Raw genomic sequence first — 17,981 nt, forward strand, 5'->3', positions numbered from 1 at the left:
TTCCCTAGTGGTCCAGTAATTAGGACTCCATGCTCTCACTGCCGAGGGCCTGGGTTCAATCCTTGGTCAAGGAACTAAGATCCCACAAGCTAAGGAGTGTGGCCAAAAAAAACCAACCAAACAAACATAATGATCAAAGGATCAATCCAAGAAGAAGATAGAACAATTAATTGTAAATACGTATGCACACAACATAGGAGCACCTCAATTATATGGCAAATGTTAACAGACATAAAAGGAGAAACTGATGGTAACACAATAATAGTGGGGAACTTTAATACCCCACTTACATCAATGGACAGATCATCCAGACAGAAACTCAGTAAGGAAACACAGGTCTTAAATGACACATTAGACCAGATGGACTTAATTGATATTTACAGGGCATTCCATCTGAAAGCAGCAGGATACAAATTTTTTGCACGTGTAAATGGAACATTCTCCAGGACAGATCACATGATGGGCAAGAAAGCAAGACTTGGTAAATTTAAGAAACCTGAAATCATATCAAGCCTCTTTTAAAACACAAACACATGGAGGCTAAACAACATGCTACTGAACAACCAATGGATCACTGAAGAAATCAAAGAGGAAATAAAAAAATACCTAGAGACAAATGAAAATGAAAACACAACAATCCAAAACCCATGGGACGCAGCAAAAGCAGTTCTAAGAGGGAAGTTTATAGTGATACTAGCTTACCTCAGGAAACATGAAAAATCTCAAATGAACAACCTAAACTTACACCTAAAGCAACTAGAGAAGAACAAACAAAACCCAAAGTTAGTAGAAGGAAAGAAATCATAAAGATCACAGCAGAAATAAATGAAGTAGAGACTAAAAGAAAAACAAAACAGAAAACATCAATGAAACTAAAAACTGGTTCTCTGAAAAGATAAACAAAATTGATAAACCTTTAGCCAGCCTCATCAAGAAAAAAAAGGGAGAGGGCCCAAATCAATAAAATCAGAAAAGGAGAAGTTACAACTGACACCACTGAAACACAAAGGATCTTAAGAGACTACTAGGAGCAGCTATATACCAATAAAATGGACAACCTAGAAGAAATGGACAAATTCTTAGAAATGTACAACCTGCCAAGACTGAACCAGGAAGAAACAGAAAATATGAACCAGCCAATTGCCAGTAATGAAATTAAATATGCAACCTGGGGTTTCCCCGGTGGCGCAGTGGTTAAAAATCTGCCTGCCAATGCAGGGGACATGGGCTCGATCCCTGGTCCGGTAAGATCCCACATGCCGCAGAGCAACCAAGCCAGTGAGCCACACCACAGAGTGTGTGCTCTAGAGCCTATGAGCCACAACTACTGAAGCCCGCATGCTCTAGGGATCGTGCTCCGCAACAAGGGAAGCCACCGCAATGAAAAGCCTGTGCACTGCAACAAAGAGTAGCCCCCACTTGCCACAACTAGAGAAAGCCCGCACGCAGCAACAAAGACCCAACACAACCAAAAATAAATAAAATTAAAAAAAAAAGAAATTAAATAAGCAACTTAAAAACTCCCAACAAACAAAAGTCCAAGACCAGATGGCTTCACAGGTGAATTATACCAAACATTTAAAGAAGCATTAATACCTATCCTTCTGAAACTATTCCAAAAAATGGCAGAGGGAGGAACACTTCCAAACTCATTCTATGAGGTCACAATCACCCTGATAAAGATATTACAAAAAAAAAGAAAATTACAGGCCAATACCACTGATGAACACAGATGCAAAAATCCTCAACAAAATACCAGCAAACAGAATCCAACAATACATTAAAAGGATTATACACCATGGTCACCACAAATTAATCAATGTTATACACCCATTAACAAACTGAAGAATAAAAACCATATGATCATCTCAACAGACGCAGAAAAAGCTTCTGATAAAATTCAACACCCATTTATGATAAAAACTCTTCAGAAAGTGGGCACAGAGAGAACATACTTAGCATAATAAAGGCCACATATGACAAACCAACACCTAACAGCATACTCAAGGGTGAAAAGCTGAAAGCATTTCCTCTAAGATCAGGAACAAGAAAAGGATTTCCACTCTTGCCATTTTTATTCAACATAGTTTTGGAAGTCCCAGCCACAGCAATCAGAGAAGAAAAAAAAATAAAAGGAATCCAATCTGGAAAAGTAAAAGTAAAACTGTCACTGTTTGCAGACGACATGATGCTACATACAGAAAATCCTAAGGATGCTACCAGAAAAATACTAGAGCTCATCAATGAATTCAATAAAGTTGCAGGATACAAAATTAATATACAGAAATCTGTTGCATTTCTATACACTAACAACAAAATATCAGAAAGAGAAATTAAGCAAACAATCCCATTTAACACTACATCAAAAAGAATAAAATACCTAGGAATAAATGTACCTAAGGAGGGAAAATACCTGTACCCCAAAACTACAAGACACCGATGATAGAAACTGAAGATGACAAACTGATGCAAAGATATACCTTGTTTTTGGATTAGAAGAATGAATATTGTTAAAATGACCATACTACCCAAGGAAATCTACAGATTCAATGCAATCCCTATCAAATCACCAATGGCATTTTTCACAGAACTGGAACAAAAAAATTTTTAATTTGTGTGGAAACACTAAAGATCCCAAATAGCCAAAACAATCTTGAGAAAAAACACTGCTGGAGGAATCACACTCTCTAACTTGACTATACTACAAAGCTACAGTAATCAAAAAAGTATGGTACTGGCACAAAAACAGACACACAGATCAATGGAAAAGGACAGAAAGCCCAGAAATAAACCCATGCCCTTATGGTCAATTAATCTACAACAAAGGAGGCAAGAATACACAACGCAGAAAAAACAGTCTCTTCAATAACTGGTGCTGGGAAAACTGGACAACTACATGTAAAAGAATGAAATTAGAACATTCTCTAACACCATATAGAAAAATAAACCCAAAATGGATTAAAGACCTAAATATAAGACTGGATACTGTAAAACTCCTAGAGGAAAACATAGGCAGAACACTCTTTGACATAAATCACAGCAATATATTTTTGGATCCATCTCCTAGAGTAAGGAAATAAAAAAATAAATAAACAAATGGGATCTAATTAATCTTAAAAGCTTTTGCTCAGCAAAGGAATCCATATACAAAATGAAAAGACAATCTACAGGCTGGGAGAAAATACTTGCAAACAATGCAACTGACAAGAGATTAATCTCCAAAATATACAAACAGCTCATATAGCTTAATATCAAAAAAACAAACAACCCAATTAAAAAAAAATAGGCAGAAGACCAAAATAGACATTTCTCCAAAGAAGATATACAGATGGCCAACAGGCACATGGAAAAATGCTCAACACTGCTAATTACTAGAGAAATGCAAATCAAAATTACAATGAGGTGCCATCTCATGCTGGTCAGAATGGCCATCATTAAGAAGTCTCCAAATAATAAATGCTGGAGAGGGTATGGAGAAAAAGGAAACCTTTTTCTTTTACATTCCCACTGTTGGTGGGAATAGAGTTGTCATATGCTCCTGAGCATATATCTGGACAAAGCTATATTTTGAAAAGATACGTGCACCCCTATGTTCACAGCAGCAGTATTTACAATAGCCAAGACATGGAAACAACCTAAATGTCTATCGACAGATAAATAGATAAAGAAGATGCAGCATATACACACAATGGAATATTACTAAGTCATAAAAAAGAATGAAATAATGCCATTTGCAACAACATGGATGGATCTAGAAAGAGATTATCATACTAAGTGAAGTAAGTCAGGCAGAGAAAGACAAATAGCATACAATATCACTGAAATTTTTTTCTTTTTTAGCTGTGTGGCGCAGCTTGCAGAATCTTAGTTCCCCAACCAGGGATTGAACCATGGCCCACAGCAGTGAAAGCACAGAGTCCTAACCACTGGACTGCCAGGGAATTCCAATTATCACTTAAATGTTGACTCTAAAAAAATGATATAAATGAGTTTGTTTACAAAACAGAAATAGACTCACGGGCATAGAAAACAAACTATGTTTACCAAAAGGGAAAGTGGGGAAGGAATAAATTAGGAATTTGAGATTAACAGATACACACTACTATGTATAAAATAGATACATAACAAGGACCTGCTGTATAGCACAGGGAACCATATTCAATACCTTGTAATAACCTATAATGGAAAAGAATCTGAAAAAGAATATAACTGAATCACTTTGCTGTACACCTGAAACTAACACAACGTTGTAAATTAACTATCCTTCAATTTTTAAAAATGGTTAAAAAATGTAGTAAGGAGAATGGCACTGTTTGTACAGTTTTACAAATCTCTCTGCTATCTAGCTTAATAAAAGAGAGCTGGATTCTCCTAATTTGCTTCTGCATTTAACCTGTTTCAACATCCTATGTCATGCAGCCTCTAGAAAATTCCACAATACAGTCATGAGAGAATAAGAGTCAAAAGGCAAGTAACATTTTAGTATTATTATGAAAATGTTTTTGACCTCCTGGACTTCCAAAAAGGGTCTCGAGAAATCCTAGGGGTCCCTAATTATACTTTGAGAACTGCCTGGTAAAAGTTTAGTACTGTGATTCATCTTTATCACATACAGAGGGTAATATGCAGGAGCACAGTGTGCTTTTAGTTGAGGTAAATCTTGAGGAATTCAATTTACAAACATTAAGAACTGGAAGCTTGTCCCTTATATACACTAAGAGTCAAACCTCTCCCAGCTGTCAATGTAAGAAGATCACTACCTTATATCATGGATTTGCCACTCAGTATGGAAAAAAAATTTGTTCCTTGAAAATCCTAAAGAAATTGTATTTGCACGAGGAGCTGAAGAATGTAATCCATTTGATACTATTTATTTAGACCACAAAACTTGTAATTTCACAAATTATTATCTTGAAAATTAAACCATTTGTCTTTTTTCTCTGGTTTGGAAACAATGCACCAGGCACTGAATATATTAAGGAACACAACTTAGTTGAACCTCAGTGGGCCTCTTGAAACTCACTTTTAAGAGAAATTTAAAGTTGTTTATCGGAATTAAATTGATACCGTAAGAAACAATACGGTAGAGCTTCCCTGGTGGTGCAGTGGTTGAGAGTCCACCTGCCGATGCAGGGGACACGGGTTCGTGCCCTGGTCCGGGAGGATCCCACATGCCGCAGAGCGGCTGGGCCCCGTGAGCCATGGCCGCTGAGCCTGCACGTCCGGAACCTGTGCTCCACAACGGGAGAGGCCACAACAGTGAGAGGCCCGTGTACCGCAAAAAAAAAAAAAAAAGGAAAAAAAAAGAAAAGAAACAATACGGTAAAACGTTATAGATTTTGCTTTTGTTTCTTTGATAAACATTATCCACAACTGAAATCCATGATTCAACATTATTATACAAGTTAAACTAATCTAGACTGTAGAATCTGCCACACTGCTACAAGTTAGGGAATGAGGAGAAGTATGTACAACCTCTCTGCTGGCTTCAGTTCTGAGCCATATACTCAAGCAGCTGTCAACAGTGATGTACTTACCACCAGTGCTAGAACAAGAGTCCGCACCTTCTCCCCAATCTCAGGTGAGATGTCATTGCCAAACTGTTGCAGAGTGGTGAGGAAACGTTTCAACTTGCTGAGCTGCCGGGCACCACAAGTGGCTGGCAACTGTTGATTTGTTAGTGCAGATGATGTGGAAGAGGCAGGACCATTGCTGAATCTCTGTGGTGGTGATGGGGCACCATTCAGGGTGGGAGGAGAATGGTTGATGCCGTTGCTCACTAAAAGAAAGACTTGGTTTAAGTGCAAAACATAAGGATCTCTGCTAATTTCTTCTTTTTTTGCATTTGCCTTCATTTAAATTTTGTAAATCACATGTTAAAAGAGTACACAAGACATGTTTTCAGCCCTCAGCAATGTTGCTTTATAGTGAGACAGGTTGCCAGGTAAAAAATGGTAACAGAATAACATAAAGTGTTAGAAGAGTATGAGTGCTACAAGAGCAAAGAGAAGGGACATCTAGATTCTACAGGTGCCAAGGGGAGGGATGGGTAGTTTTTAAGACTTCTTGCAATAGGCTGCATGAGAGAAGTCTGGTAGAATATGTATTTCCAATGACTGGACACTCATGCCCATCTTTTATGTGACACCTCCTTCCCAACCTCAGGTTCCCAAAGAATTTAAGCAGTCAATTTAAATATAGCATCTGGAGGCTTCCTTGGTTGCACAGTGGTTAAGAATCCGCCTGCCAATGCGGGGGACATGGGTTTAAGCCCTGGTCTGGGAAGATCCCACATGCCACAGAGCAACTAAGCCTGTGCGCCACAGCTACTGAGCCTGTGCTCTAGAGCCCACGAGCCACAACTACTAAGCCTGCATGCCACAGCTACTGAAGCCCGTGCACCTAGAGCCCATGCTTCACAATAAGAGAAGCCACTGCAATGAGAAGCCCACGCACTGCAATTAAGAGTAGCCCCTGCCCGCCACAACTAGAGAAAGCCCACACGCAGCAACAAAAATCCAATGCGGCCAAAAATAAATTAAATAAATAAATTTATATTAAAAAATATATATATAGCATTTAAACAAGATAATCAGAAAGTAGAGAGTTGTGTTAATGTGAGAAATGTTTTTTTCTAGGCTATAGGTTTAATGACCTGTTCCTGCAATGAGATATATATCTCTTTGACCACTCAGAATATTCATGTCCATTAAAATCAGTTTTTCTCTGCCTTGACAGTGCCAAATTCTTGGTCATTCAATATAGCATTTTCTAGATACCACATGGGACACTTCCATTCTATATTTCGGCTCAAATTATAATACATGTGATAAATTACGGTTTTCCTATTTGCCTGTTCTTTTTCCTTTTTTTAATAAATTTATGTATTTATTTTTATTTTTGTCTGCCTTGGGTCTTTGTTGCTGCATGTGGGGCTTTCTCTAGCTGCGGCAAGCTGGGGCTACTCTTTGTTGTGGTGTGCAGGCTTCTCACTGAGGTGGCTTCTCTTGTTGCAGGGCACGGGCTCTAAGCGCACGGGCTCAGTAGTTGTGGCGCACGGGCTTAGTTGCTCTGTGGCATGTGGGATCTTCCAGGACCAGGGATCGAACCTGTGTCCCCTGCATTGGCAGGTGGATTGTTAACCACTACAGCACCAGGGAAGTCCCTGCCCATTGTTCTTAACAGTCATTTCTTGTAGTTTTAATTTGGAACACAACTCTAGAGCTATGTTCTTGGAGGCAAAGCTCCTTCTTCCCTGATGAATGAAATAAAATTACCTAGTGCCTAAGTGTCAATAGATTTTTCATTTAATCATATCCAGGCTTGAAAATTTAAGAAAGTAAAACTAAGTCTAAAAACATATCACCTGTATTAAGAAGCATTATTTGACAGACTCCACTGCTCCTACTAGATTTAATAACTTTGTTCTGTGCTGCCCATGTACATGCTTCCATTATTTTACTTACCAAATTATACTTATTTCTTTTTGTATTATACTGCCTTGAAAGACTGTCTACTTCTTGATTAAACACACATCTGTGTATATCATAATTAGCTAAGCTGTTATGAACTGTGTATGCTGTATGTGTATGGCTCAATGCATAAAAGGTTAACAGGCTGAGAAAAAGAGGGTGTCTCTACTGTGTCTCCCAGTAAAGGATGCTAGAGCTACTGGAAAGGAAGGCTCAACACTCAACCTCAGCAATACAGAAAGCTGCAATGGTGTACCATTTCTTTGTGTTCACAGAAAGGTCCATTGCCATTGGAGAGCTGCCCTCTTTTGAAGCAACCTGTAAAAATAATACATTGCTATGCTTTTCGCCACCCTGACACTTACACGGGCTGTTTTACAATTTCAGTGAAAGTGTATGATCACATTTTCTGAAATAAAACATATTCATCCCTAAATAGTCAAATACGGGGGTCAAAAGGGTTGACTACACACACACACACACACACACACACACGCACACACACCCCAACTGTCTATATCTTGAAATCTGAATGACAGCCTGGGTTTAAATCTGTTTCACTTCAAGATAGTATCTTTATCTAAGGCTGTTTAACTTTGAGATAAAAAATACAATTTAAGAAAAAAGGGTATCAAACTTCATTTCATAAACTTTGGCTCAAATTGTTACAGCTGCCAGTTCCTCAATTTCAAATGTTTTGGGGCAATAAATAATTAAACCTTCTTTTTTAAATTGAGGTTTTAGGACTAAATTTGCGGAGTTACAGGGTTTGGGGAAATTCAGCTTTAGTAGATACTACCAAAAATTTTTCTCATAAACAATGTACGATTGTTCAAGTTGCTCCACACATACTCACCAAAACTTGATATTCTTTTTTATTCTGAACATTCTTGTGGGTGTATGTAGTACTATATTGGGTTTTAGTTTGCATTTCCTTGGTGACTAGCAAGGTTGAACAACTTTTATTTATTGTCTAATATATTTGTTATGGACTAAATTGTATCCCCCTCCCAAACTCCTATGTTGAAGTTGTGACCCCCAGTACCTCAGAATGTGACTATATTTGGAGATAGGGCCCTTAAAGGTTAAATGAGGCCATCTGCCTAAGTCCTAATCCAATATGACTGTTGTACTTATAAGAAGAGGAGGGAGCACCAAGGATGCACATGCACAAGGAAAGGCTATGAGAGGACAGAGCAAGAAGGCAGCTATCTGCAAGACAAGGAAAGAGGCTTCCAAAGAAACCAAACCTGCTGACATCTTGATCTTGGACTTCTAACCTCCAGAACTGTGAAAAAATTAATTCCTGTTGTTTAAGCCACCTAGTCTTTGGTATTTTGTTACAGCAGCCCTAGTAAACTAATAAAATAATCAATTTTTTTTGTAAAAAGCCTTACCATGACAGTCCTGGAGTATAGTTCATTCATTTTATGAAACTTACTTTGAATCCTATTAATCAATATAATAATTTAAATTCATTATTTTAGAGCCAAGGAAATTAAAATAGATACTTACAAGCCAAAAAGTATGAAAACAAAATATTTAGACTACTAAATTTCCAAATACCTAAATCAGCTATGTACTATTCTCAGAGGGAAAAAGCAACTTAGAAAAGAAACAACCAAGACACATGTGTGTGTGTTAACAGCCATTTAAAAAATGTTAAGTAGTATATATAGAAGGCTTAATGACATTCATTTAGATCCAAATGTCACGGTGAACCACAAACCCAAGTAATTAAGAGGTCTCACATGCTGTAGGAGTGAATGACACTGGCCTAGGTCCTCCGGGATTTATTGGTGGGAGGGGTGGCATGGTGGGAGGTGAGGATCTTGACTGTATCTTCACTTCCACAGGCGATCCAGGCATTGCTGGCACCCTTTTGTCAGCACCAACTGTAGAGAATAAAAGGAATGGAAATCAGAATTTTCTGTAAAAGAAAAGTAGTCACAACAATCTGAAATACCAACATATTTACCTAGAGGACTGAGAAGTGAAGAAGATGCTTTCTTAGTATAATAGGTTGAATGGTGGCCCCCCAAAATATGTCTACCTCTTAATTCCTTGAACTGTGAATGTTTCCTTATTTGGAAAAAATGTCCTTGCAGATATAATTAAGTTAAGGATTTTGAGGGGAGGAGATCACCCTGGATTATCTGGGTAGTTCCTAAATCCAGTATGAATGACGTCCTTATAAGAAGAGGAGAAAAGACAGACACACACACAGAGGGAAGTTTACTACGTGAAGACAGACATAGTCCCACAGAGAGAACGCATGTGACAATGGAGGCAGAGATTGGAATGTTGCCATCTACAAGCCAAGGAATGCCAAGGATTATCAGCAAACACCTGAAGCTAGGAGACAGGTATAGAATAGATTCTTCCTCTGAGGCCAAGAAGGAATCAACCCTGCTGATACCTTGATTTTGGATTTCTGACCTCTTGAACTGTGAGAGAATAGTGTTGTTTTAAGCCACCCAGTGTATAGTACTTTTACAGCAATCCTAGGAATCTAAGACAAGGCAGCAAGGTCAAGGGATGATGTGACATTAGAGTTAACAGTGAGGATAGTGGCTGAGAAAGGAAGAAACCAGGTTATAAATTCAGCTTATCTCAACGGCATTCTTTCTTGACTTCTTACAAATTAACTGAAGTAGTAGTGGTAAAAAAAAGCTAATGTGGGACTGTCCAGACAAGTAAGCATCAACTGCATGCCATGGAAATAGAATCAGTCAGTTGTATATAAATTACTATGAATGATGAAATACATATTTATACATATCAACTATTCTAAGTAAGAAAAATGAAGTGGAGTCAACATCTCTGATACCAGGCATGTGATTTACGATGTATATTGTCCAAAAAAAAAGAAAAGTAGAGCTGACCCTAAGCTAAGTACAGGCTACTTCATCTACGAGGACAATTCATAATAAGCAGCTGTTTGATAACACTTGATGGCAACAAATCCCAGAAAGTCAGATTAGGTAGATTAAACTTGATGTTAGAATTAGGTCTGAGCTAATATGAAGAAGACTTGATAATGAAGAGTAATGTTCTAATATCTTCAAAAACTTATTTTTTCCCATTAAAGGGAACTTGTTACCTACTTCGTTAATAATAGGGCCATGGCTACCATAATCACCTTTAAATTGAGCTATGTTCCTCTCAGTAATTCCAAACTTTTCCTTTAAGTACCCTGTGTTTATTCTCCAATAACTGCTGAATTCAATGTAAAGTACAAGAAATGGAGACCAAAGGTTCAAATGAGAATGTTAAATCAAAGTTTTCCTTCACTGAGATCATAGTTATAAACACAATACATATAAAAGGATTCATGACACTGGCAACAAGGCACATCTTGGCACATTCAAGGGCACTTTCTCAAGAGGAAAACATCCCCAAATATTACTTTTATGCCTTAGTTTGCAGTGGTCACATTTTGGGAAGAGATATAATGAATATATAAAGTCAATCAGGGTAGCAATGCCCCCAAGTTACAAATCCCCTGACAAAAATGTGTAGGTCTTTGAGAGCCATGTGAGCACACTCTGCCAGCCCTTCCCATCTCTGTCCAGGACATTTTCTTTGTAAAATGGACGGTCATCCTGTCTGATTAGTGAACTAATTAGGTATTGCGTTTGCCTTTTTCTTCTTGACAGTGTTTTCTCAATGCCCTTCAGAGAACAGTTGACACGTTTCCAGCTCTTCCATCTGGGGCCCAGCTTTCTGGAGGGCGGGGGGAGAAAAGAAGGAAGGAACTAACAGTTGTCTCGCCCTGTTATGTGTTGTGTATAGTGTGCAACAACCTAGGGGGAGCCTTTCTTCAGACCACCTGCCTTTACAGCAAGGGTGCCAAAGGCCGGAGGAGGGCTTATCAGTGAGATGTGTTTTAGCAGTCAGCACTTGGCAGAATGAAAAAGTCAAGAGCAGCCCAACTGCAGAACACTGAATTATATACCAACTGAAAGCTTAGAAACTGGGGAAAACCCAGACTCCAGAGTACGGTTTATATTAGGTTAAAACTACCTATCTCTTATTCACGTCACTACTCACAAACCTTCAACACTAGTATCATTCCTCACGTTTCAAGCAACAACCCTTGTCTAGTAGGAAAAGTATGGGTACAGAGACTGAGAGGTTTGGTGTGAATCGCCATTCTAATGACGATTTTATCACTGAATGATAAAATCTGTATGAATTTTATCTCATCACTTCACCTTTCCAGGCCTCATTTTGATGTATTAGAGATAATGCCTAGGCTAGTGATAGTTATAAAGAAGGTAATCAATAAAGAATAATGATGATTAGAAAACATGACGACTAGTGTCAAGTCCTGATTTTATCACTTAACTAGCCTTATGACTATGTGCAAGTTAACATTAACATTTGTTCCCCAAAGAAAATGTGTATACTATCAACAATCCATGTGACCTCAGAGATACTGTATGGAATGATCCAAGAATCTACAGTCGCAAAAGTACCAAGTACAATGTAAGATGATATTTTTGTTGGAAGCTGGGTGGCAAGAATGCACTTCATGATGTGAGAGCTCTATCCTGGTTTATAAACTGACAAATCCAGCAGTTGCTCAGACGGTAAATAAGGAGTACACTCCAAAGCAGGCATTTTAACCCTCTGCTTGGTGGCCAATACATTCCTTTATGCCATCACGTTTAAAGTGACTTCATTTCTGAATTTTTATAAAACTTAGGTTTTATAAAACATCTACCTGGATCCCTTGAAAGAACCAATGAAATTTTGAGCTCTTTTCAATTCCAGAGAAGCTTAAAGTTCAAAGAGAAGAAATTTTTTTTTTCTTAAGTGTGACTTCAGCCCATAAACACCACTGCTTGAATCAAAGAGACAAAGTATTCAGTCCTAGAAAATTAACCCTTAGTTTTATCAGAAAGGTTCAACTTGATCCTAAACATAGATTCTAAGGTTCAAAGTAACTGATAATTTAGTCACTCTATAACTGTGCTCTGGTTATTTTAAATATTTGGATATATACGGAAATAGACCGACCACATGATTCAACACCTAACAATGTAAAGCCAAACAACCTGAGCTAAAGAAGAGGGACAAACAGGGAAAAATATGTCTGGATAATTATTTTACCCCTTCATTGTGCAAGATGCTATGGATGTCATAAAAATAGAAAACTGATGAAAGAGAGAACAAAATAATAAAGTTTTCTGTGTGACGGCAGTGTGATTTTTCTTTCCACACAGGAATTTGAAGAATCAAACATGAAGCAAAAGAGAAGAATTATTCTGTAGCTTTAAGAGAAAGTAATACTAAACACAAACAAACATCCTAGGTAAGTGCTACTTGAGAAGAATCTTGTATGATAAACTGCCCACAAATGAGGGCATTTACAAATCATTATGAAATGCTTTTCCACTACAGTTCTTTAAAAATTACTTTGAGGTTGACAAAGGAACAATAAATAGAAGAAGTATAAAAATGAGAGAAGAAAAATGCAATTATGTGAGGGGAAGGGCTACCCACAAACAACTGTAAAGAAGGGGAACTCCCAGGGCTGCAAGTGCAAAGGATGTTTAGGTGAAAGAAGGTGAGCTTGATGTGAAGGATGCTCTATCACTTACTTGTGTGACTATGGTTTTCTTCATCTGTCTCTGAGGGTAATACTTACAACACAGGGTTATTGGGAAGGGAAATGTATGTAATATACGTAATAATGGCTGGTACAACGCAGTAGACACTCTTACATGTTTACTTGAATCAGATGAACAATCTACTAGAAGGAATCATTTTATTTGGCCATTGAGATGTTTATCTATGCTAAACTCTGGGTAGAAGAAGATATGGTCAAGTGCTCCTGATTATCATCTATGAGGAAAATAAGCTGAGTATAGACCTTTCAGATGCACAGTACAGAAATGCTGATCATTCTAAACAGGGTGTCCAAGAAAGCCATTACCATTTCTTTAAAACAAATCATATTCCTAACTAAGAAATAATCGTGATGGTTTAAAGAGAACTATTTTGGGGGGCAGAGGCTAACTAAGTAGATAACTCTCTTTTTTGTATGTATTATAAGTATACATTTATATGGTTCAAAAATCAATATATGAGATAAAAAGAAATACTCCCTGCTTCTATACCTACATACCCCACCTCATATGTAACCATTTTAATCTGTTTCTTGTGTATCCATCCATCCTTTCTCTGTACAAATGAGCAAACGCAAAAATAAATTCTTATCCCACCCCCATTTATACAAAGACAGCATAATTACATTAAACTAAGCATCCCTAAGAATGGCACCATGCCTTTTGCAATGCCTCAGGAAATGGGATCTTATTCCCCTGAATCTGGCCAGGCTCCCTGACTTGCTCTGGCCCATATAATGTGATGGAAGTGTAACAGTGCTGGTTCTACACCTGTCTCAGAATGCTAACCCTGCCATGAAAGCAAATCCAGACTAGTCTGCTGGAGGATGAGACCACATGGAGCAGAGATGAGTTATACCAGCTAAGGCCAGCTGATCCCAAACATGTAAGATCCTAACCTAATGAGTCTGATCTGTAGTTAACTGCTTGCAGACATATGAATCAATGAGCAAAAGCAAGAGCAGGAGAACTTCCCGACTCATAGATTCATAACCCAAAAAACCCCCAAAATTATTGTTTTAGGCCACTAAGTTTTAGCATGGTTTCTTATAGCAACAGACAACTGATCCATACCACACACAAACTATACTACTCCTTGGTTTTTTGTTTCTTTTGTTTTATAATTTTACAGTATGTCCTGAAATTCTTAATTCCACAACCTTTTTTTCTTTTTAACAAATGCATGATGGAGGTAAGGGATAAATTGGGAAACTGGGATTGACATATACACAGTACGATATATAAAATAGAGAACTAATAAGAACTTACTGTACAGCACAGGGAACTCTACTCAGTACTCTGTAATGACCTATATGGGAACAGAATCTAAAAAAGAGTGGATATATGTATAACTGATTCACTTTGCCGTACAGCAGAAACTAACACAACATTGTAAATCAACTATACTCCAATAAAAACTAATAAAAAAAATGCATGATAGTCCATTGTGGGGATGTACCACAGTTTATTTGAACAATACTCTACTGATGAATTGGATTATTTCCAATCATTTGTAGTTGAATTTTGAGGTGCTCTAGATGCCATGCTACTGACTGACCTGTGCCAGACTTTGGCAAAGAGATAAAGAAGACAGGGCCCTGAGTTACAGCAAAGACAGATACATTTAAATGTGTACAAAATACTAAGAAATTAAAGAAGTAGAAGCATGACTTACTCATGAAGGCCAGGGATGTCTCTACAGACCATTAAGTGGTTTACTGGGAAGGCTACATGGGCTTTCCAAGTAGCACATGACAAAAAGCATGAAGGGTATAGTTTGAATGGTGCCCCTAAAGTTGGGATCAGAACCAAGGGAAAAATCAGGAAAAAGATTTTCTTGACCACAATTTCTCTTTAACCACTGCCAAGAATAGGTAAATGTTCTAAATGTGTAACTGTCATATAAGAAGCATTTCCAAAAAAAAAAAAAGAAGCATTTCCAAAAATGACTATTTTAATCTGTTAAAGATAGTGGAAAGCACAGCAAAACTACTGTTGCACTTACAGGCTTATAAGTCTGGTTAAACTGATTATGGACATAGGACATGCTTAAGGATGAGCATTTCCCATCCTTGTAGCTCTGCCACAAACCTGACAATGCATCCAACTTTCTAACAACATCCAGCCTTCATATGCGGAGATGGCCAGGAATAATTGTTTACAATGGCACATAATTTATTATTCAACAAAAACTGAGGCATAAGGACTCAAGAAAAGATATTAACAGAAAATATTTCACAAGGGACCTTGAAGACATAGCCCAACTATAACAAAAATAATGCTTTACCATATACTACAATAGGGATTGAAAAAACAAATTTTCCCATTCCACATTGATAAATACATTGGAATTTTTTTAATATACAGCAGGTTCTTATTAGTCAGCAATTTTATACACACCAGTGTGTACATGTCAATCCCAATCGCCCAGTTGATCACACCACCACCATAACCCCCCCGTGGCATTCTCCCTTTGGTGTCCATACGTTTATTCTCTACATCTGTGTCTCAATTTCTGTCCTGCAAACCAGTTCATCTGTACCATTTTTCTAGGTTCCACATATATGCGATTATATACAATATTTGTTTTTCTCTTTCTGACTTACTTCACTCTGTATGACAGTCTCCAGATCCATCCAGGTTTCAACAAATGACCCAATTTCGTTCCTTTTTATGGCTGAGTAATATTCCATTGTATACATGTACCACAACTTATTTATCCATTCATCTGTCGATGGGCATTTAGGTTGCTTCCATGACCTGGCTATTGTAAATAGTGCTGCAATGAACATTCGGGTGCATGTGTCTTTTTGAATTATGGTTTTCTCTGGGTATATGCCCAGTGCTGGGATTGCTGGATCATATGGTAATTCTATTTTTAGTTTTCTCAGGAACCTCCATACTGTTCTCCATAGTGGCTGTATCAATTTACATTCCCACCAACAGTACAAGAGGGTTCCCTTTTCTCCACACCCTCTCCAGCATTTGCTGTTTGTAGATTTTCTGATGATGCCCATTCTAACTTGTGTGAGGTAATACCTCACTGTAGTTTTGATTTACATTTCTCTACTAATTAGTGATGCTGAGCAGCTTTTCATGTGCTTCTTGGCCATCTGTATGTCTTCTTTGGAGAAATGCCTATTGAGGCTGAGGTCTTCTGCCCTTTTTGGATTGGGTTGTTTGTTTTTTTAATACTGAGCTGCAGGAGCTATTTATATAGTTTGGAGATTAATCCTTTGTCCATTCATTCGTTTGCAAATATTTTCTCCCATTCTGCGGGTTGTCGTTTCACCTTGTTTATGGTTTCCTTTGCTGTGCAAAAGCTTTGAAGTTTCATTAGGTCCCGTTTGTTTAATTTTGTTTTTATTTCCATTACTCTAGGAGGTGGATCAAAAAAGATCTTGCTGTGATTTATGTCAAAGAGTGTTCTTCCTATGTTTTCCTCTAAGACTTTTATAGTGTCCGGTCTTACATTTAGGTCTCTAATCCATTTTGAGTTTATTTTTGGGTATGGTGTTAGGGAGTGTTCTAATTTCACTCTTTTACAGGTAGCTGTCCAGTTATCCCAGCACCACTTATTGAAGAGACTGTCTTTTCTCCATTGTATATCCTTACCTCCTTTATTATAGATTAGTTGACCACAGGTGTGTGGGTTTATCTCTGGGCTTTCTATCTTGTTCCATTGATCTATGTTTCTGTGCCAGTACCATATTGTCTGTATCACTGTAGTATAGTCTGAAACCAGGGAGTCTGATTCCACCACCTGCGTTTTTTTCCCTCAAGACTGCTTTGGCTATTCAGGGACTTTTGTGTCTCCATACAAATTTTAAGATTTTTTGTTCTAGTCCCATAAAAAAAGCCATTGGTAGTTTGATAGGGATTACACTGAATCTGTAGATTGCTTTATGTAGTATAGTCATTTTCACAGTATTGATACTTCTAATCCAAGAACATGGTATATCTCTCCATCTGTTCGTATCATCTTTAATTTCTTTCATCAGTGTCTTATAGTTTTCTGCATACAGGTCTTCTGTCTCCCTAGGTAGGTTTATTCCTAGGTATTTTATTCTTTTTGTTGCAGTAGTAAATGGGAGTGTTTCCTTAATTTCTCTTTCAGATTTTTCATCATTAGTATATAGGAATGCAACAGATTTCTGTGAATTAATTTTCTATCCTGCAACTTCACCAAACTCATTGATTAGCTCTAGTAGTTTTCTGGTGGAATCTTTAGGATTCTCTATGTATAGTATCATGTCATCTGCAAACAGTGACAGTTTTACTTCTTCTTTTCCAATTTGTATTCCTTTTATTTCTTTTCCTTCTCTGATTGCCGTGGCTAGTACTTCCAATACTATGTTGAATAATAGTGGTGAGAGTGGACATTTTTGTCTTGTTCCTGATCTTAGAGGAAATGCTTTCAGTTTTTCACAATTGAGAATGATGTTTGCTGTGGGTTTCCTGTATATGGCCTTTATTATGTTGAGGTAGGTTCCCTCTATGCCCACTTTCTGGAGAGTTTTTATCATAAATGGGTGTTGAATTTTGTCAAAAGCATTTTCTGCATCTATTGAGATGATCATATGGTTTTTATTCTTCAATTTGTTAATATGGTGTATCACATTGATTGATTTGCATATATTGAAGAATCCTGGTATACCTGGGATAAATCCCACTTGATCATGGTGTATGATCCTTTTAATGTGTTGTTGGATTCTGTTTGCTAGTATTTTGTTGAGAATTTTTGCATCTACATTTATCAGTGATATTGGTCTGTAATTTTCTTTTTTTGTAGTATCTTTGTCTGATTTTGGTATCAGGGTGATGGTGGCCTCAATGAGTTTGGGAGTGTTCCTTCCTCTGCAATTTTTTGGAG

The 17,981-nt window shown here is 37.6% G+C and overlaps 1 protein-coding gene across 4 annotated transcripts in view; it reads right to left on the bottom strand.

Annotated features, from left to right (window-relative positions):
* CBFA2T2 (CBFA2/RUNX1 partner transcriptional co-repressor 2) overlaps positions 1 to 17,981 on the bottom strand; it is a 170,265-nt gene that overhangs the window by 39,438 nt on the left and 112,846 nt on the right. For 3 of the 4 annotated variants that reach the window (XM_079945912.1, XM_079945910.1, XM_079945909.1), the window contains exons 2-3: positions 9,224 to 9,367; positions 5,538 to 5,779 (exon numbers count right to left, since the gene is read on the bottom strand). In XM_079945912.1, coding sequence (XP_079802038.1) covers positions 5,538 to 5,779; positions 9,224 to 9,367 — 386 coding nt within the window. The remainder of the gene's footprint in view (positions 1 to 5,537; positions 5,780 to 9,223; positions 9,368 to 17,981) is intronic. The other variant, XM_079945911.1, reaches the window with a different exon arrangement.

The sequence above is a fragment of the Stenella coeruleoalba genome, assembly GCF_951394435.1.
Source record: "Stenella coeruleoalba genome assembly, chromosome: 15".
NCBI lineage: Eukaryota > Metazoa > Chordata > Mammalia > Artiodactyla > Delphinidae > Stenella > Stenella coeruleoalba.